This window comes from Macaca nemestrina, chromosome 2, assembly GCF_043159975.1.
Source record: "Macaca nemestrina isolate mMacNem1 chromosome 2, mMacNem.hap1, whole genome shotgun sequence".
Taxonomy (NCBI): domain Eukaryota; kingdom Metazoa; phylum Chordata; class Mammalia; order Primates; family Cercopithecidae; genus Macaca; species Macaca nemestrina.
In genome coordinates this window covers 114,742,001-114,764,571 of record NC_092126.1, presented here as the reverse complement: position 1 = coordinate 114,764,571, position 22,571 = coordinate 114,742,001, and the positions used below count along the sequence as shown (strand labels likewise).

The window sequence follows — 22,571 nt, the reverse complement described above, 5'->3', positions numbered from 1 at the left end:
CCAAGATGAGAGCAGAACTAAAGGAGAGAGTGACATGAAAAAGCCTTCAAAAAAATCAATGAATCCAGGAGCTGGCTTTTTGAAAAAATTAGTAACATAAATGGACTGCTAGTTAGATTAATAAAGAAGAAAAGAGAGAAGAATCAAATAGACACAATAAAAATGATAAAGGGGATATCACCACTATTCCTACAGAAATACAAACAACTATCAGAGAATACTATAAACACCTTTAGGCATGTAAATTAGAAAATCTAGAAGAAATGGATAAATTCCTTGACATGTACAGCCTCCCAAGACTAAACCAGGAAGAAGTTGAATCCCTGAACACACCAAAAACAAGCTCTGAAATTGAGGCAGTAATGAATAGCCTACTAACCAAAAAAGCCCAGGACCAGATGGATTCACAGCTGAATTCTACTAGAGGTACAAAGAGGAGCTGGTACCATTTCTTCTGACATTATTCCAAACAATTGAAAAGGATGGACTGCTCCCTAACTCATTTTATGAGGCCAGCATCATCCTGATACCAAAATCTGGTAGAGATACAATAAGAAAAAGAAAACGTCAGGCCAATATTCATGATGAACATTGGTGCAAAAGTCCTCCATAGAATATTGGCAAACCGAATCCAGCAGCACATCAAATAGCTTATCTACCATGATCAAGTTGGCTTCATCCCTGGGATGTAAGGCTGGTTCAACATATGCAAATCAATAAAGGTAATTCAGCACATAAACAGAGCAAAAGATAAAAACATGATTATCTCAATAGATGCAGAAAAGACCTTTGATAAAATTCAACATCCTTTCATGATAAAAACTCTCAATCAACTAGGTGTTGATGGAACATATCTCAAAATAATAAGTGGCATTTATGACAAACCCACAGCCAATATCATACTGAATGGGCAAAAGCTGGAAGCATTCCCCTTAAAAACCAGCATAAGACAAGGATGCCCTCTCTCACCACTCCTATTCAACACAGTACTGGAAGTTCTGGCCAGGGAAGTCAGGAAAGAGAAAGAAATAAAGGGTATTCAAATAAGAAGTGAAGAAGTCAAACTATCTCTCTTTGCAGATAACATGATCCTATATCTAGAAAACCCCATTGTCTCAGTCTAAAAGCTTATTAAGCTGATAAGCAACTTCAGCAAAGTCTCAGGATACAAAATCAATGTGCAAAAATCACAAGCATTCATATACACCCAAGGAGAGAGCCAAATCATGAATGAATTCCCATTCACAACTTCTACAAAGAGAATAAAATACCTAGGAATACAGCTAACAAGAGAAGTGAAGGACTTCTTCAAGAAGAACTACAAACCACTGCTCAGGAAATCAGAGAGGACACAAACAAATGGAAAAACATTCCATGCTCATGGATAGGAAGAATCAATATTGTGAAAACGGCCACACTGCCCAAAGTAATTTATAGATTCAATGCTATTACCATTAAACTACCATTGACATTCTTTACAGAATTAGAAAAAACTACTTTAAAATTAATATGGAACCAAAAAAGAGCCCATATAGCCGAGACAATCCTAAGCAAAGAGAACAAAACTGTAGACATCACACTACCTGACTTCAAATTATATTACAAGGCTACAGTAACCAAAACTACACGGTAGTGGTACCAAAACAGACACATAGACCAATGGAACAGAATAGAGATCTCAGAAATAAGACTGCATACCTACAACCATATGATCGTCAACAAACTTGACAAAAACAAGCAACAGGGAAAGGATTCCCTATTTAATAAATGGTGCTGGGAATACTGGCTAGCCATATGCAGAAAATTAAAGCTGGACGCCTTCCTTACACTTTATATAGAAATTAACTGAAGATGGATCAAAGACTTAAATGTCAAACCCAAAACTATAAAAACTCCAGAAGAAAATCTAGGCAATACTATTCAGGACATTGGCACCAGCAAAGATTTTATGATAAAAACTTCAAAAGCAATTTCATCAAAAGCAAAAACTGACAAATGGGATCTAATTAAACTAAAGAGTTTCTTCAGAGCAAAAGAAACTAACATCAGAGTAAACAGACAACCTATAGAATGGGAGAAAATTTCTGCAATCTATCCATCTGACAAAGGTCTAATATCCAGAATCTACAAATAACTTAAACAAACTTAAAGAAAAAAACAACCCCATTAAAAAGTGGGCAAAGGAGATGAACAGACACTTCTCAAAAGAAGACATTTATGCGGCCCATAAACATGAAAAAAAGCTCAACATCACTGATCATTACAGAAATGCAAATGAAAACCACAATGATATAGCATCTCATGCCAGTCAGAATGACAATTATTTAAAAAGCCAAGAAACAACAGATGCTGGTGAGGCTGTGGAGAAATGGGAATGCTTTCACACTGTTGGTGGGAATGTAAATTAGTTCAACCATTGTGGAAGACAGTGTGGCGATTCCTCAAAGACCTAGAAGCAGAAATACCATTTGGCCCAGCAACCCTATTACTGGGTATGTACCCAAAGGATTATAAATCATTCTATTACAAAGATACATGCATGTGTATGTTCACTGCAGTACTGTTCACAATAGCAAAGACATGGAATCAACCTAAATGCCCATCAATGATAGACTGGATAAAGAAAATGGGTTACATATACACCCTGGAATACTATGCAGCCATAAAAAGGAATGAAATCATGTCCTTTGCAGGGACATGGATAGAGCTGGAAGCCATTATCCTCAGCAAACTAACACAGGAACAGAAAACCAAATACTGTTATGTTGTAACTTATAAGTGGGAGCTGAACAATGAGATCATATGGACACAGGGAGGAAAACAACACAGACTGGAGCTTGTTGGGGAGTGAGGTGGAGGGAGAGAGAGCATTAGGAAAAATAGCTAATGCATGCTGGGCTTAATACCTAGGTAATGGGTTGATAGGTGCAGGAAACCACCATGGCACACATTTACCTATGTAACAAACATGCACATCCTGCACATATACCCTAGAACTTAAAATCAAAATTAAAATTAAAAAAAATGGTTTTTTGAAAAGATCAACAAGATGCACAAACTTTTAGTTGCATTGACCAAGAAAGAAAAAGAGAACTCAAATTAGTAAAATTAGGAACAAAAGAAGTAACATCATTACCAACGTTATAAAATCAGAAAGGATTACATGGTTCTACTATGAACAAATGCATGCCAACATTATATAACCTAGATGAAATTGACAAATTCTTAGGAAGTTACAAGCCACCAAAGTTCATTCATGAAGAAACAGAAAATCTGAGTACACCTATTCACAAGTGAAAGATCAAATAATTAAAAACGTTTTCACAAAGAAAATTCTAGGACAAGATGGTTTCACTACTAAAATCTATGAAATGTTTAAATAATTAATACCAGTATTTGTCTTCTTCATTATATCTACTCTCTTTTTTTTTTTTTTTTTGAGATGGGGTCTTACTCTGTTGCCCAGGCTGGAATGCAATGGCACAATCATAGTTCACTGTAGCATCGACTCCTGAACTCAAGGGATCCTCCTGCCTCAGTCTCTTGACTAAAGAAAGTCTCAACAAATTTAGCTGGGACTAAACTGGGACTACAGGCATGCACCACTACACTCACCTAACTAAAAAAAAGAATTTTTTTTTTTTTTGGTAAAGACAGGGTCTTGCTCTATTGCCCAGGCTTGTCTCCAACTCCTGACTTAATGCCTCCTGACTTGACTTCCCAAAGTGCTAGATTACAGGTATGAGCCACCATGCCTGACCTGTTATATCTACTCTCAGTGTGAAGTGCTATCTTGCGGATTTAATTTGCATTTCCTTAATGAGTAATAACGTGGAGTATCTATTCTTGTGCGTACTGGCTATGTGTCTGTCTTCTCTGGGGAAATGTCTATTCAAATCCTTTGCCCATTCTTAAACTGGGTTTTTATCTTTGAGTAGTAGGTGTCTTTCTGAATACATTCTAGACCACAAGGTGTTTACTAGATGTATGTTTTGCAAATATTTTCTCCCATTCTGTGGGTTATCTTGATGGTAGCCTTTGAAGCACAAAAATTTTTAACTTTGATGAAATCTAACCCTATTTATAAATTTTGTTTGCACTTTGGTGTTACATCTATGAAACCACGGCTTAACACAACAAGATATACTACTATGTTTTCTTCCAACAGTTTCATAGTTTTAGCTCTTACATTTAGGTCTAAAATCCATTCCAAGTTAATTAATTTTGTATGTAGTATAAGGTAGAGGTGCAATATCATTCTTTTACATGTGGACTTTTTTTTTTTTGAGACAGAGTCTTGCTCTATCTCCCAGGCTGGAATGCAGTAGCATGATCTCGCCTCACGGCAACCTCTGCCTCCTGGATTCAAGCGATTCTCATGCCTCAGCCTCCTGAGTAGCTGGGATTACAGGTGCCTGCCACCATGCCTGGCTAATTTTTTTTTTTTTTTTTTTTTTTTTGAGACGGAGTCTTGCTCTGTGCCCCAGGCTGGAGTGCAGTGGCGCGATCTCGGCTCACTGCAAGCTCCGCCTCCCGGGTTCACGCCATTCTCCTGCCTCAGCCTCCTGAGTAGCTGGGACTACAGGCGCCCGCCACCTCGCCCGGCTAATTTTCTTGTATTTTTAGTAGAGACGGGGTTTCACCGTGTTAGCCAGGATGGTCTCGATCTCCTGACCTCGTGATCCGCCCGTCTCGGCCTCCCAAAGTGCTGGGATTACAGGCTTGAGCCACCGCGCCCGGCCTTTTTTTTTTTTTTTTTTTTTTGAGACGGAGTCTCGCTGTGTCTCCCAGGCTGGAGTGCAGTGGCGTGATCTCGGCTCACTGCAAGCTCCGCCTCCCGGGTTCACGCCATTCTCCCGCCTCAGCCTCCCAAGTAGCTGAGACTACAGGCGCCCGCCACCACGCCCGGCTAGTTTTTTGTATTTTTAGTAGAGACGGGGTTTCACCATGTTAGCCAGGATAGTCTCGATCTCCTGACCTCGTGATCCACCCGCCTCGGCCTCCCAAAGTGCTGGGATTACAGGCTTGAGCCACCGCGCCCGGCCTATGCCTGGCTAATTTTTAAAGTTTTAGTAAAGACGGGGTTTCCCCATGTTGGCCAGAGTGGTCTTGAACTCCTGACCTCAGGTGATCTGCCTGCCTCGGCCTCCCAAAGTGCTGGGATTACAGGCGTGAGCCACTGCACCTGGCCCTACATGTGGATATTAAGTTGTCCCAGAACCATTTGTTGAAAAGACACTTCTTTCCTTACAGAATTACTTTGGCATTATTATAAAAAATCGATTTACTTTGGGAGGTCAAGGTGGGCAGATCACGAGGTCAGGAGATCAAGACCTTCCGGGCTAACACGGTGAAACCTCGTCTCTACTAAAAATATAAAAACATAGGTGGCCGGGGGCAGTGGCTCACGCCTGTAATCCCAGCACTTTGGGAGGCCGAGGCGAGTGGATCACGAGGTCAGGAGATGAAGATCATCCTGGTTAACAAGGTGAAATCCCATCTCTACTAAAAATATAAAAAATTAGCCAGTTATGGTGGCGGGTGCCTGTAGTCCCAGGTACTCGGGAGGCTGGGGCAGGAGAATGGCGTCAACCCAGGAGGCGGAGCTTGCAGTGAGCCGAGACAGCACCACTGCACTTCAGCTTGGGTGACAGAATGAGACTCCGTCTCAAAAAAAAAAAAAAAAAAAAAAAAATCAATTTAAATAAGAGTTTATTTTTGGACTCTTCAGTTTTGTTGATCTATGTATCTATCTTTATGTCAGTACAAATCTTGATTACTGTTACTTTGCAGTAAGTTTTGAAAATGGGAAGTGTGAATCTTTCAATTTTGTTCTTTTTCCAGATTGTTTTGGCTGAGTCCCCAATATTTCCACATGAATTGAAGGCTCAGACTGCCAATCTCTGCAAAAATAAAGCTGGAACTTCTTTTTTATTCATTTTGATGATATTGTAACTGGAATTTTAATCTTAATTTCATTTTTTGGATCATTTATTGCTAGTGTATAGAACTATAGAGTTTTGGATATTGATCTTATGTCCTGAAATCTTGAACTTGTTTGTAACTTTTGATAATTTTCTTGTAGATGCCTTAGAATTTTCTGTACATAAAATCAAGTTAGCTTGAGCAACATAGTGAGACTCCATCTCTTAAAAAAATTTAAAAAGTTAGCCAGGCATCGTTGTGAGTGCCTGTAGTTCCAGCTACTTGGGAGGCTGAGGCAGGAGGATCACTTGAGCCCAGGAATTTGAGGCTGCAGTGAGCTATGATCATGCCACTGTACTCTAGCCTGGATGACAGAATGAGACCTCGCCTTCTAAAAAAAAGAATCGGGTCATCTGTGAATAGAGATAGTTTCACTTCTTCCTTTCTAACCTGAAGGGTTACTCCCCACCCCACAATGCCTTATTGCCCCAGCTAGACTCTCCAGTATAATAAATAAAAATGGCTAGAGCACACATCTTGCCCTTGTTCCTGATCTTAGGGGAAATAAATTAATCTTTTGTTACGAAGTATGGTGTTAGGTGTGTGCTTTTCGTAGATGCCCTTTATAAGGCTGAAGAAGTTTGCCTCTATTTTTAGTTTGTTCAGTTATTACAAAATATCAAAATTGTTGGCACTTTTTTTAGTGCTTTTTCTACATTTGCTCTGGTTTGGATATGTCCCCTCCAAACCTCATGTTGAAATCTCATCCCCAATGTTGGAGATAGAACATAATGGGAGGTGTTTGGGCCATGGGGTGGATCCATCAAGAATAGATAAATGCCTTCCCTTGGGGGAAACGTGAGCTCTCACTCTATGAGTTCCCATGACAGCTGGTTGTTAAAGAGAGCCTGGCACCTTCCCCCTCTTTCTTGCTTTCTCTCTCACCATGATATCTCTGCACATACTGGCTCCCCTTCACCTTCTGCCATGAGTGGAAGCAGCCTGAGGCCTTCACCAGAGATCCAGTCTTAAACTTTTTCAGACATTAGAATTGTAAGCCAAACAAACCCGTTTTCTTTATCAACTAATCAGCCTCAGGTATTCCTTTATAGAAACACAAAACGGACTAAGACAACACTCACTGAGACGATCATGTGGTTTTGTCCTTTATACCATTTAAGGGTGTATTACACTGATTTTCTTATTAAAAATTTTATTTTAATTGACAAATAATAATTGTATATAATTATTAAACACAATCTGATGCGTCAATACATGTATACATTGTGGAATGAACAAATCAGGTTAATTAGCATATCTATCACCTCAGATATTTATCGTTTTTTGTGGTAAGAACACTGAAAATACTCTTTTAGCTATTTTGAAATACACAGTCCATTATTAACTATTGTTGTCATGCTGTGCAACAGAACACCTGAACTGAAACTTTGCACCCATTGACCAACGTCTCCCCTTTCTCTGTCTACTGCCCCCACCCCCAGCCTCTGGTAACCATCACTCTACTACCTACTTTTTGAGTTCAATTTTTATTTATTTATTTATTTTGAGATAGTCTCTCGCTCTTTCACCCAGGCTGGAGTGCAGTGGCGCGATCTTGGCTGACTGCAAGCTCCGCCTCCCAGGTTCATGCCATTCTCCTGCCTCAGCCTCCCGGAGTAGCTGGGACTACAGGCACCTGCCACCACGCCTGGCTAATTTTTTTGTATTTTTAGTAGAGACGGGGTTTCACTGTGTTAGCCAGGATGGTCTTGGTCTCCTGACCTCTTGATTCGCCTGCCTAGGCCTCCCAAAGTGCTGGGATTACAGGCGTGAGCTACCACGCCCAGCCTCAAGTTCAATTTTTTTACATTCTACACATAAGTGAGATCACATGATTATTTGTCTGTGCCTGGTTTACTTCACTTAACATAATGTCCTCCAGGTTCATCCATGTTGCTGGAAATGACAAAATTTCCTACTTCTTTTAAGGCTGAATAGTATTCCCTGTGTATATATACCACATGTTAAAAATCTACTCATCTGCTGATAGACACTTAGGTTTTTTCCATGTCTCTGCTATTGTGAATAACGTTACAATGAACATGGAAGTGTACATATCTCTTTGACATACTGATTTTAATTCCTTTGGGTATATACCCAGAAGTGGAATTGTTGGATTATATGGTAATTCTATTTTTAGTTTTTTTGAGAAAACTTCATATTGTTTTCTAAAATGGCTGTATTTACAATATCACTAACAGTGTACAAGAGTTCCTTTTTCTCCACATCCTCACCAACACTTATCTTTCATCTTTTTGATTATAGCTTATCTAACAAATGTGACGTGATATCTCACTGTGGTTTTGTGTTTTCTGATGATTAGAAATGTGGAGCATTTTGTCATATATCTGATGTCTTCTTTGAAGAAATATCTACTCAAGTCCTTTGCCCATTTTAAAAATAGGGTTATTTGTAGTCTTGTTATTGAGTAGCTTGAGGTTCCTTGTGTATTTTGGATATTAGTCCCTTATCTGACATGTAATTTGCAAATAGTTTCTCCCAACCTGTAGGTTTTCTCTTCATTCTATTGTTTTCTTTACTGTGAAGAAGCTTTTTAGTTTGATGCAATCCTATTTTCTATTTTTATTTTCATTGCCAGTGCTTTAGGGATCATATCCAAGAAAGCCCTGCCTAGATCAACGTCATGTGTTTTCTAGTAGCTTTATCATTTCAGGTCTTCAATCCATTTTCAGCTGATTCTTGTACAGGGAGGTGAGGTAAAGGTCTACTTTCATTCTTCTATATGTGGTTTATCCAATTTTCCTAACATCACTTATTGATGAGACTCTCCTTTCTTCATTGTGTGTTCTTGCCATCTTGGTCAAAAATCAATTAATGGTAGATGTGTGAGTTTATTTCTGGGTTCACTATCCTATTCTGTTGGTCAATGTGTCTGTTTTTGTGCCAGTATCATGGTGTTTTGATCGCTATAGTTTTGTAATATGCTTTGAAATATGGTAGTGTGATGCCTCCAGTTTTGTTCTTTTTAGTCAAGGTTGCTTTGGCTATTTGGGGCCTTTTTTGATTCCATACACGTTTTAGGATTTTTAAAAAATTTCTGTGAGGAATGACATTGGAATTTTGATGGAGATTGCACTGAATCTGTAGATTGCTTTAGGGAGTATAAACATCTTGACAATATTAATCCTTCTAATCCATAAACATGAGATATCTGTCAATTTATTTGCATAATCTTTAATTTTCTTAATCAATATTTTATAGTTTTCAGTAAACATGTAGATCTTTAATTTCCTTGGTTAAATGTACCCCTAAAACTTGGTCAACATGGTAAAACCCCATCTCTACCAAAAAATACAAAAAAAATTAGCTGGGCGTGGTGGCATGCACCTGTAATCTCAGCTACTCAGCAGGCTGAGGTGGGAGAATCCCTAGAACCTGGGAGGTGGAGGTTGCACTGAGCCAAGATTGTGCCACTGCACTCCCGTCTGGGAGACAGAGGGAGGCCCTGTCTAAAAAAAAAAATTTTGACCGGGCGCGGTGGCTCAAGCCTGTAATCCCAGCACTTTGGGAGGCCTAGACGGGCAGATCACGAGGTCAGGAGATCGAGACCATCCTGGCTAACACGGTGAAACCCCGTCTCTACTAAAAATACAAAAAAAACTAGCTGGGCGAGGTGGTGGGCGCCTGTAGTCCCAGCTACTCGGGAGGCTGAGGCAGGAGAATGGCGTAAAAACCCAGGAGGCGGAGCTTGCAGTGAGCTGAGATCCGGCCACTGCACTCCAGCCCGGGCAACACGGCGAGACTCCATCTCAAAAAAAAAAAAAAAAAAAAAATTTTTTTAAACTCCTAAGTATTTTGTTTTTTAAAAATACCATTGTAAATGGGACAGTTTTTGTAACTTCTTCTTTAACTTTTATTTTTGTAGAGAGGAGATCTGACTATGTTGCCCAGGCTGGTCTCAAACTCCTAGGCTCAAGCGATCCTCCCATCTCAGCCTCCCAAAGTGCTGGTATGACAAGTGTGAGCCACCACAACTGGCTTGTTTTCATAATTTCTTTTTTAGACAGTTTGTTGTTATTGTATAGAAACACAACTAATTAGGTGTTGTCTCCTGCAACTTTACTGAATCTGTTTTCCAGTTCTAACAGGTTTTTTTGTAGTCATTGAAATTTTCTACATATACGACCATGTCAATGGCAAACAGAGATAATTTTACTCCATCATTTCCTATTTGGATGCCTTTTCTTTCTTTCTCTTGCCTAACTGCTCTGGCTAGGACTTCTAGTATTGTGTTGAACAGTAGTCAGAGTGGGCATCCTTGTCTTGTTCCTGATCTTTAAAAAAAATGCTTTCAGTTTTTCACTGTTGAGTGTGAAGTCAACTATATGGGCTTATCATATATGATATTTATTGTTTTGAAGAACATTCTTTCTATACGTAATTTGTTGGGAATTTTAAAATCATGAAATGAAGAATTCTTTATATGCTTTGCCTGCATTTATTGAGATGATCATTTTTTTTCTCCTTCATTCTGTTAATATGGTAAATCACATTAATTGATTTGTGTATGTTGAACCAACCTTGTATTCCAGCGATAAATCCCACTTGATCATGGTGAATAATCCTTTTAACGTACTGTTGAATACAGTTTGCTAGTCCTTCGTTGAAGACTTTTGCATCTATATTAATCCATGTTACTGACTTACAGCTTCCTTTTCTTGTAGTGTCATTGTCTGGCTTTAGTATCAGGGTAATGCTAGCCCCATGAAATGAGTTTGGAAATATTCCCTCCTCTTCAATTTTTAAGAAAAGTTTGCGAAGGATTATTATTAGTTTGTCTTTAAATGTCTGGCAGAATTCAACTGTGAAGCCATCTAGTCCTGGGCTTTTCTTTGATGGGAGACTCTTAATTACTGATTCAAGCTCTTTACTAGCTATTAGTCTGTTCAGATTTCCAATCTCTTCATGATTAAGTCTTAGTAGATATATGTTTCTAGGAATTTATCATTTTCTCCTAGGTTGTCCAATCTGTTGGGATATAATTATTTGTAGCAGTCTCTTATGATCCTTTATATTTCTGTGTTGTCAGTTGTAATGTCTTCTCTCTTCTTCTACTCTAGCTAAAAGTGTCGATTTTGTTTTTTCAGAAAATAAACTTAAGTTTAGTTGATTTTTCTTTTTTTTTTTTTTAGTCTCCATTTCATTTACTTCTACTCTGATCTTTCTTATTTCTTTCCTTCTGTTAACTTTGGGGTTAGTTTTTTCTTATTTTACTAGTTCCTTGAGGTGTGACACTGGGTTGAGATCTTGCTTCTTATTTGATGTAGGGATTTATCGCTATAAACTTTCCTCCCAGAGCTGCTTTTGCTGCATTCTGTAATATTTGATATGTTTCCATTTTTATCTCTAGATATTTATTATTTTTGTTATTTTTATTTATTTTTTGAGATGGAGTTTCACTCTTGTTGCCCAGGCTGGAGTGCAGTGGCGCGATCTTGGCTCACTGCAACCTCCGCCTCCCGGGTTCGAGAAATTCTCTGCCTCAGCCTCCCAAGTACCTGGGATTGCAGGTGCCCGCCGCCATGCCTGGCTAATTTTTGTATTTTTAGTAGAGACAGGGTTTCACATCTTGGCCAGCCTGGTCTTGAACTCCTGACCTTGTGATCCACCTGCCTTGGCCTCCCACAGTGCTGGGATTACAGGCATGAGCCACTGCACCCAGCCCATTGTCTCTTTTTATAATTTTTGACCTAAAGTCAACTTTGTCTGAAATAGTATAGCTACCCCTGCTCTTTTTGTTTCCATTTGCATGAAATGTCTTTTTTCATCCCTTCACTTTCAGTGTATGAATGTCCTTTAAGGTGAAGTGAGGCTATTGTAGGCAGCATATAGTTGGGTCTTTAAAAAAAATCCATTCAGGAACTCTACATCTTTTGATTGGAGAATTTAATTGATTTACATTCAAAGTAATTACCGATAGGCAAGGACTTATTTACTAGTGCTGTTTTAATTGTTTTCTGGTTGTTTGTAGATCCTTTGTTCTTTTCTTCCTGTATTGCTTTCTTCCTTTGTGGCTGGATGGCTGTCTAGTGGTATGTTTTGATGCTTTTATCTGCTGCATATTCATTACAGGCTTTTGCTTAGTGGTTACTCAGTAGCTTACATAAAACATCTTATACTTACAACTTGCTACTTTAGGCTGATAACAACTTTGATTGTATAAAGAAACTCTATACTTTAATTCCCCTCCTCCTACCCTCCACCTTCAAATAGGCCCTAGTGTCTGTTGTTCCCTTCTTTGTGTCCATGTATAGCTCCCACTTATAAGTGAGAACATGTAGCATTTGGTTTTCTGTTCCTGCATTAGTTTTCTTAAGATAATGGCCTCTAGCTCCATCCGTGTTGCTGCAAAAGACATAATCTCATTCTTTTTTATGGCTGTGTAGAATTCCATGGTATATACGTTCTTTTTAAAAATAACCTAGAGCTGTTTCTCTATTTTGTCACTCCTGTCCTAAGTCATTTGTACTCAAGTCTCTCATCTGTCTTCCCCCAGGCTATTCCCTTTCCTCTCTTTACTTCCTCCGCCCATTTAAATACACACACATGCGCACACATGTGTGTGCACACACACACACACACCCTCCTGGGCTAGGCTGTTTCAGCTTAGGAAATAAAAAATAAAATCTGTTGGCTTATGAGTAGCCTTTACCTGCAGTCAGAGAGGCACACTGCTATCAAGGAAGTCAGTCTTTCATGCTCTCAGTTTCTTTCTTCAGGACCATTTCCTCTGGTCCTTTTCTTTCAAATTCATTTTCAGGAAAACTAGACCATTAGTCATGTACTCCCTCATTCTAAGTGAGTTTTTGTCACTTGTTACTTTGAGTAAAAGGTATTTAAAAGTCTTTATGTTAATTTTTTTCTTTCTTTTATTTTAGGTTCAGGGGTACATGTATAGGTTTGTTATACAGATAAATTGAGCATCATGGAGGTTTGGTGTCCAGATTATTATATTGCCCCAACAATAAGTATAGTACCTGATAGGTAGTTTTTTTATCCTCACCCTCCTCCCACCCTCCACTCTTAGGCCCTGATGTCTGTTGTTCTCTTAGTTTTTTTTTCCTTTTTGAGACTGAGTCTCACTCTGTCACCTAGGCTGGAGCGCAGTGCTACGATCTTGGCTCACTGCAACCTCTGCCTCCTAGGTTCAAGTGATTCTCCTGCCTTAGCCTCCTGAGTAGCTGGGATTACAGGTATGTGCCACCATGCCTGGCTCATTTTTGTATTTTTAGTAGAGACGGGGTTTCACCATGTTGACCAGGCTCATCTTGAACTCCTGACCACAAATGATCCACCTGCATCAGCCTCCCAAAGTGCTGGGATTATAGGCATGAGCCACTGAGCCTGCCTGTTGTTCTCTTCTTATGTCCAGGAGTACTCAATGTTTAGCTTCCACTTACAAGTGAGAACATGTGGTATCTGGTTTTCAGTGTTAGTTCACTTAGGACAATGACCTCTAGCTCCATCCATGTTGTTGCAAAGGACATGATCTTGTTCTTTTAAAATGGCTGTGCAGTATTCCAACATGTATATGTACCACACTTTATCTAGTCTACCACTGATGGGCATTTAGGTTGATTCCATGTCTTTGCTATTGTGAATAGTCCTGTGATGAACACATACGTGTGCATGTGTCTTTATGGTAGAATTATTTCTTTCCTTTGGGTGTATACCAGTAATGGGATTGCTGGGTTGAACGATAGTTCTTTTTTAAGTTGAGAAATCACAAAACTGCTTTTCATAATGGCTGAACTAATTTACATTCCCAACAGCAGTGTATAAGTGTTCCCTCTTCTCTGCAACCTCACCAGCATTTGTTATTTTTTGACTTTTAATTTTTTAATTTTAATTTTTACTATTTTGAGACAGGGTCTTGTCCTGTCACCCAGCTTGGAGAACTGTGGTATAATCGGTTTGCTGCAGCCTTGATCTCCTGGACCCAAGCAATCTTCTGAACTCAGCCTCCCAAACAGCTCGGACCACAGGCACATGTCACCGTGTCTAGGTAATTTTTATTTTTATTTTTGTCAAGATGGGGTCTTGCTATGTTGCCCAGGCTGGTCTTGAACTCCTGGGCTTAAGTGATCTTGCTGCCTCAGCCTCCCAATTGCTGTGGTTTTCATTTGTATTTCTCCAGTGATTAGTGATGCTGAACATTTTTTCATGTGCTTGTTTGCTATATGTCCTCTTCTGAAAAGTGTCTGTTCATGTCTTTTGCCCACTTTTTAACAGGGTTGTTTTTTTGCTAGTGAATTTAAGTTCCTTACAGATTCTGGTTATCAGAGCTTTGTCAGATGCATAGTTTGCAAATATCTTCTCCCATTCTGTGGCTTGCCTGTTTATTCTGTGGAGAGTTTTTCTGTGCAGAAGCTCTTTAATTAGATCACATTCATCAATTTTTGCTTTTGTTGCAAATTGCTTTTGGTGTCTTTGTCATGAAATCTTTGTCAGGGCCTACGTCCAGGTAGTTCTTTTTAAAGTTATTTGAAAATCTTCCAGAGTTTTTATAGTTTCAGGTTTTACATTTAAGTCTTTAATACATTTTGAGTTAATTTTCGTATATGGTGTAAGGAAGGGGTCCAGTTTCAATCTGCATATGGCCAGCCAGTTATCCCAGCACTATTTATTGAATAGGGAGTCTTTTACCCATTGCTTGTTTTTGTCACCTTTGTTGTAAATGAAATTGTTGTAGGTATGCAGCTTTATTTCTGGGCTCTGTATTCTGTTCCTTTGGTCTATGTGTCTGTTTTTTTGTATCTGTACCATGCTGTTTTTGATACTGTAGCCTTGTAGTATATAGTTTGAAGTCAGGTAATGTCACACCTCCAGCTTTGTTCTTTTTGCTTAGGACTGCTTTGGCTATTCAGGTTTTTAAAAAAATTCCATATCAAGTAAATTTTTTTTAAAAAATTATGTGAGAAATGTCATTGGTAGTTTAATAGGAATAGCAATGAATCTGTAAATTGCTTTGAGTTGTAAGGTCATTTTAACAGTATCGATTCTTCATTTCCTATCCATGAACAGGGAAAGTTTTTCCATTTGTTTGTGTCATCTCTGATTTATTTTAGCAGCTTTGTAACTCTCCTTGTAGAGATCTTTTACCTCTCTGGTTAGTTTTATTCCTAGATACTTTATTCTTTTTGTGGCTATTGTGAACGGAATTATGTTCTTGATTTGGCTCAGCTTGAATGCTGGTGTATAAAAATGCTACTAATTTTTTTCATCGATTTTTGTATCCTGAAACTTTGCTGAAGTTGTTTATCAGATCTAGGAATTTTTGGGCAGAGGCCATGGGGTTTCCTAGGTATAGAATTATAACATCTGCAAACAAAGATAGTTTCACTTCCTCTTTTCCTATTTGGATGCGTTTTCTTTCTTGTGCCTGATTGCTCTGGCTAGGACTTCCAAACTAAACTCTTCTTTTATTTGAGATGGAGTCGTGCACTGTTGCCTGGGCTGGAGTGCAGTGGCATGATCTCGGCTCACTGCAACCTCTGCCTCCTGGGTTCAAGTGATTCTCCTGCGTCAGCCTCCCAAGTAGCTGGGATTACAGGTGCCCGCCACCACACCCAGCTAATTTTTTGCATTTTCAGTAGAGGCAGGGTTTCGCTATGTTGGCCAGCCTGGTCTCAAATTCCTGACCTCGTGATCTGCCTGCCTTGGCCTCCCAAAGTGCTGGGATTACAGGCGTGAGGCACCGTGCCCAGACTTACCTCTTTTTAAAATTTCTTTTCTTTTTGTTTCTCAGATTATATAATTTTCAGTGACCTATTTTTGATTTCACTAATCCTTTCTTCTGCTTGATCGTCTGCTGCTGAATCCTTTTATTGAAATTTTCAGTTTAGAGTATTCTTCAGTTCTATGATTTGTTTGGTACTTATGTATACTTTCTATTTCTTTGTTGAATTTCTCAGTTTATTCTTTCATTGCTCTCCTGACCTCAGTAAACATCTTTATGAACATTATTTTGAATTCCCTGTTGGATGATCACATCTCTACACTTCACTTGGGCTGGTTTCTGGAGATTTATCTTATTCTTTTGTTTGAAATATACTCCTGTTTATTTTCCTCGATGCTCTGTGGTTCATTTCTGCATATGAGATAAGACAACTATTTCTCCCAATCTTGTCAGATTGGACTTGTGTAGAAGGATCTCACCAATCCATCCATCCAGAGATTCTAAGGTGCCTCTCAAATCTTTGTGTTTCTCCAGACTGCTGTCTCTGTTTTGGGTGACTTCCTGGAGCTTAGGATGTGCCATGTCCTCTCCATACTCTGAAACTGATAACTTAGGAGCCAGACTCTTGTTATGTAGCTGCAAAGGTTAAAGTATTGGATGCATGCTCCAGTTTACTGTATCTTCTTGGTAAAGTTGAACATGGGCATTTATCTCCCACTGTCACTGCACTAAGCTGGGGAAGAGGATTTGTTGCAAACACTGTATGTCTATGTCTTGGCTTTCCATGATCTAGGGCCACTCAGGAATGCAAAGCCCCATTCTCCCAGGGTTAGGTTATTAAGGAGATAGTCTCTTGGGTGGGAGCTATAGAAGTTGTGGTACTTAATGTGTGGCCAAACGCCTTCCAGGAAGAATGGGTACACTTGGACTTATCACTGTGGTGAGCCAAAGGAAAGGCTCATGAAGTGCTGAGCCTTGGCTCAGGCTGCTAAATGGCTATTGTTTGTTTTCTCCATTAGCTCCCTGAAACAAGTTCAATGTAAGCCAAGCTACAAAGCAGCCACTGGAATTATGTGCCATGAGACCTTTCTAAACAGAAAAATTGGAGCTGCATGTTCCTGCTCCTTTTCTTCACTGCTTCAAAGGGGTGTTAGCTCCTGCAAGTGTTTGTGTGCCCACTTAAAACCATCTTTGTTCTGTGATCTGGGGAGATTCATAAATGCCTCTTTCCGCTCCTAGAACTAAGAGGTTTAACATAGAGTCCTTTGAGAGGTAACTGTAAAAGTTGAGGTACTTGATGCATGGCATAAACCCCTTCCAGGGAGAAATGAGAGGTGAGTTTTTAAAGCCACTTTTCTGTACTGATCCTGGGAGATGAAGACCCTGGAAGTAGTTATGTGCTCATATAAAACTGCAACTTTTTTTTCCTGAGGTCTAGACAGCCTCATATATATGCAGCTTCCTTTGTTCCTAATGCTAGGAGGTTTAGGATGCAGTCCTTCGGGTAGAAGCTGTAAAAGTTGGAGCACTCATATGTGGACAATTCTTTCCAGTAGGGATTAACAGGCCTGGAATTATTCCTGAGATGAGCTGGGGGAGAAGGCCTGTGAAGTACCAATCTGCTTCTCAGGCTGCGGGTGGGCCAATACTTGCCTGTCCCTTTAACTCGTGAATGTAAGTGAGTTAGAAGCCAGACCACCAAGTAGTCATACACCCCTTACAGGGAGAAACAGGGGAACTGTGTTTTTAAGCCCTTTCTCTGCACTGTTTCAGGAGGATAAAGCCCCAGAAGTGCCTGCATGCCCATATGAAACCACGACCTTTTTCATGTAGTCTAGAGACACACGGAAGCCAGTCCTCTTTGCTCCCAGAACAGGGAGGTTTAGGATGCATTCCCTTGGGTAGAAGCTATAAAAGTTGAGATGCTCCATGTGTGGACAAACTCCTTCTAGGAGAGGAGTTTGTTTGAAATTATCACTAGGGTGAGCTGGGGGAGGAGGCTCAGGAAGTGCCAATCTGCTGCTCAGGCTAGCAGCAAGCTACTACTTGTCTGCTCCTTTAACTCCCCAGTCTAAGTCAGTAAGAAGCCAGACTGCCACATGTGCACTGAAAGAATTTGTCTGTTCCTGAGAGACACATGGAGCTGCATTTTTGGAGCCCTTTCTCTGAGTGCTTCTAGAGGATAAAGCCCTGGAAGTGCTTGTGTGCCCATATAAAATTGCTGCTTTTTCCTTGTGATCCAGAGATGCTTACATGTGTCAAATTTCCTCCCCTCCCAGAGTTGGTGAGTTAGGAGCCAAACCACGGCAAATCTTAGAATTAGGGTGGTATATGTGAAGTCCAAACCCTCCTCTCCACAAGGAGCAGGTAAATGTTAAGGATTCCGTTCCTGATTTTATGGTGCAGTGCCAGGGGTGGGGTCTGTGCCTGAGTGTGCCTCTCAGCTTTTCCTACCCATTCAATGTGGATGTTTCCTCAGTTGCCTGGTGGGTAAGAGTCTTTCAATTGGTCTCCTTCTCTCAGAGGGAAGTGATCCATGAATAGATGTTTATATGGTGTCTGTGGGTGGAGGGGAAGTCAGGAGCTTCCTATTTTTCTGTGTGGCTCACGCCATTCCTTGACGATTTTCACATGTTAAGCCAACCTTGCATTTCTGGGATAAATCCTACTTGATCATGGTATATAATCCTTTTACTTTACTATGTTGGTGGATTCAGTTTGCTAGTATTTTAGTGGAGATTTTTGTGTTTATATTCACAAGGGGTATTGGTCCGTAGTTTGCTTTTCTTGTGATGTCTTTGTCCAGTTTTCTTATCACAGTATTTATTAATGACCTCATAAAATGAGTAGGTAAATGTTCTCTCCTCTTCTATTTTTTGGGATAGTTTGCAAAGGACTGATATTAATTCTTATTTAAAAATTTGGTAGAATTCACCAATTAAGGCATCTGGTCCTGGGCTTTTCTTTGTGGAAGTTTTTTTTTTGTTGTTGTTGTTTTTTTGAGACAAGAGTTTAGCTCTTGTTGCCCAGGCTGGAGTGCAATGGCACGATCTTGGCTCACCGCAACCTCTGCCTCCCAGGTTCAGGTGGTTCTCCCACCTCAGCCTCCCGAGTAGCTGGGATTACAGGTGTGTACCACCACACCCGTCTAACTTTGTACTTTTAGTAGAGACAGGGTTTCTCTATGTTGGTCAGGTCAGGCTGGTCTCAAACTTCTACCCTCAGGTGATCTGCCTCCACCCACCTCGGCCTCCCAAAGTGTTGGGATTACAGGCGAGAGCCACTGTGCCTGGCTGGAAGTCTTAAATTATTAACTTGATATCACTATTTGTGATGAGTCTTTTTAAGCTGGATATAATCAGAAGCATTAAATTGTACACTTGTGAAAAGTGTGAATTTTACGGTATAATTGTATCTCAATAATACTGTCATAAAAAAAGAAAACACATACAAAGCTCCATATTCAGTGTGGTGGACAGAACATGTTCCCTTACCGTGGCTTCTCCTCAAATCCTCTAAAATAATAGCCAAGAAAGAGAAATGCACAGACCCACACAAAGAAAACAAGAGGGGAGAAGATGGTAAGCAAATGAGGTCAAGAAATACTGAAAACTTGAAAAAGAAGAAACTGGTAACTGACTTAACAGACCTGGGAATACCAAGAGCCAAGGGCCTTTGGGGATGAGAACAATAAGAAGCAAGGCACACAAACTGAAGCGCCACTAGGCACCTCCCGTAATCTAAGGTATGAGGGCTAAGAATAGGAAGATTAAAGTCTAACATCCCCTCTGCTATCTCATGTCACTAGCTAATAAGTTTTTCTCTGCCCTGCCAGAGTACTGAGGGCTGTTTTCTGGAGGAGTTGATCACTGAGGGTCTGTCTTCAAGGATACATTAACAGCTGAGAACTGAGGTGCCAAAATGAAAATAGGCATTTAAAGAAACTTTACCTGCTGAACTGGAAGACTCACAGCCCCTTTTTGCTATGTCGTTCCTAAAATATTGGTAGGTTACTCCATTTCCAGAATGCAGAAAATGAAATACACAGAGGTTCCTCTTCAAAGGAACTTTCCTCCCAGTCTAATTAAGAATAGATAGTAACCTCTCTTAGAAGCAAAATTTACTCAAAGACCAGTGCTAATATTCTCAAATTCTGCTAGCTGTAATAAAGAAATCAATATACTCTGTTCTTAGCTTCCACATTTTAGCCTAGATATCTGCCCTGGCACGCCTGAACCAATCCAAGCAAGCATTAGGTCATAGCCTATTCCTCTCTCTTATTTGGAAGTGTTTTTGCCTCTCTCAGCATTCCACAAGTTACTTCCTCTCTTCCTTTGTTCTCCTCTACCTTTACCTCTTTTGGGAAGTTCTAAGTTGCTAGCCAATCGGGTCGAGTATAGAATGTGAGATCCCGTTCCAGCCAATGGAAACCAGACACAGCAGTAGGGTGGATGGGTCAGGTTACAGATGACCCTGTCTCCTTTGTTTGTTTGTGCTCTTGTGGCTGGACTGCTGGCGAGGGCACCCTTTCTGCAGAAAGTAAACTAGCCTTGCTGAGGAATCCTTTGTCACAGTGTTGATCTTTTGCGACACTGAACTCCTGTGCCCAACACAGGAGAAGTAGAAGACTCCCCTCTAGGGAATGAACAAGTCCAAGTCCTGCAGATACAGGAATTAGGGAATGCTCTGACCAAAAGGGCAGATCCTCTTTGGCCATCTACAGGGGAGCCTGCTAGAGAAAGCTCTGCCTATACATAGAGTTTGTAATCAGCACTAAAGGACTTCACTTTTAGATACACACTATCATCCAGGAGTCTCTGCAGGAAAGTCTGTAGGAGGAGAGTCTCCAACACAAAAGATAGAGACTGAAATAAATAAAAGCAGTAGGGGAGGAAATCTCTAGGAAAAAAAAGTGACCTGACATCTGATACATTTGACCATAAGGCAAGCTAGAAGAAGAGATACATTAGAAAGATGATAGCAAGAGTGGTAAATCCTCACCAGATTTGAAGACCAAAACAAAACATAAGCAAATAAAAAAAAAGAGGCAATTAATTTTTATAAAAACAATAAGTTTGACAACAAGCTTGTCTAACCCATGGCCCATGCGCCACATGCAGCCCAGGATGGCTTTGAATGAGGCCCAAAACAGATATGTAAATTTTCTTAAAATATTTTATATATATGGGTGTGTGTGTATGTATACATATATGTGTGTGTATATATATATATTTGTTTTTAGCTCATCAGCTATTGTTAGTGTTAGTGTATTTAATGTGTGGCCCAAGACAATTCTTCTTCCAATGTGGCCTAGGGAAGCCAAAAGACTGGACATCACTGTTCTATAAGAAAAGAAACATAATCCCAGGACAGTCTTGGCTCACCACAGTACTTATTTAGCTGTAATAAAGAAAAGATAGGCCGGGCGCGGTGGCTCAAGCCTGTAATCCCAGCACTTTGGGAGGCCGAGATGGGCGGATCACGAGGTCAGGAGATCGAGACCATCCTGGCTGACATGGTGAAACCCCGTCTCTACTTTAAAAATACAAAAAACTAGCCGGGCGAGGTGGCGGGCGCCTGTAGTCCCAGCTACTCGGGAGGCTGAGGCAGGAGAATGGCGTGAACCCGGGAGGCGGAGCTTGCAGTGAGCTGAGATCTGGCCACTGCACTCCAGCCTGGGCGGCAGAGCGAGACTCTGTCTCAACAACAACAACAACAAAAAAGATAACCAATATAACCAATGCAAACAAAAATATATGAAAACTACATTGGGAGAATGGGAGAAAGGATGTATGTGGGAGAGGAATGATTCTGGAGAATCACCTTCATTTTCCATAGAAAGGGAAAAATAGATAATAACTAATAGCTAAAAATAGTAGTAGAAGCTTCCTGAAGAATAGCAAATGAATTGAAAATGGCTGCCTTTGTGGAGCAGGGACTGGACATGAGTCAGGCTGAGCCAGGAAACCACTAAATTTAAAAAAAAAATTATTCCTGGGCTCAATCGATCCTCTCACTTTAGCCTCAAGAGTAGCTAGGACTACTAGCTAAAAAAAACAGGTGTTTTATATTATGAACTTTATAGTACACTTTGGCTTTTTAAATTATGTATAGCAATCTGTGACAAAAATAAGCCCTTCAGTGTTCCAGACCCAGAGTCTGGCAGCAAATGAGCAGTGTACACCTTGCTCTCTAAAGGTATCTTCCACAAATATATTTAAATGAAAAAAAGTTGTCATCATTATTATTAAAGGCATTAAAACAGCAAATCCTAATTTGTAGGTACAAAATATAAGGGTAACTGCCAAGTTACTAAGAAAGGAAGGAGTCCTGGTTTTCCGACAACCAGTGTGGGACTCTAATAGAGGCACATGATCACAGGGCTGCCAATAGTTAAGGAAAACTTGGCAGTGTTACCAGGGTCCAGCTGTGTGGGGACACTGCTGGCTTTCAGCTTCTGGAGGCCAACACTCAGCTGTAAAGTAGGGCTGGTGAATCCTACACCCGTGGCAATGCTAGTCACTTGCACTCATCCCCCTGACAGGGAAAAAGCCCCTGGGGAGTGTTGGCTCCCACATGAAAGGTGTTCTACTGCCTACCTTGAGTTCATCTTTGCTCTGGAAGTTGTCCAGGAGGTGCTGGAAATGGGTGTCACACATCTGGCGGAGCAGTGAGAGAAGGCAGGACACATATTCGCCCTAGGGACCAACCCAAAAAAAACACTTAGCATGGCCAATTGCAAGGGCTGTGTTCCCCCCATCCATAGAGGGCAAGGAGAGAAGGGAGGGTATGAGATGGCCCCAATGATCATGGAAGAAAGATGACAAATCTGGCCCTCTAAAGCTTCTTTTCTGCTAAGGAAAGCCTGGAGGGATTGGGGGGGAAT

General features: G+C 40.3%; 1 protein-coding gene across 13 annotated transcripts in view; it reads right to left on the bottom strand.

Moving 5' to 3' along the window:
• Positions 1-22,571, bottom strand: part of LOC105480503 (dedicator of cytokinesis 3) — a 647,888-nt gene that overhangs the window by 81,044 nt on the left and 544,273 nt on the right. For all 13 annotated transcript variants that reach the window (XM_071091780.1, XM_071091778.1, XM_071091779.1 and 10 more), the window contains one exon: positions 22,285-22,383. In XM_071091780.1, coding sequence (XP_070947881.1) covers positions 22,285-22,383 — 99 coding nt within the window. The remainder of the gene's footprint in view (positions 1-22,284; positions 22,384-22,571) is intronic.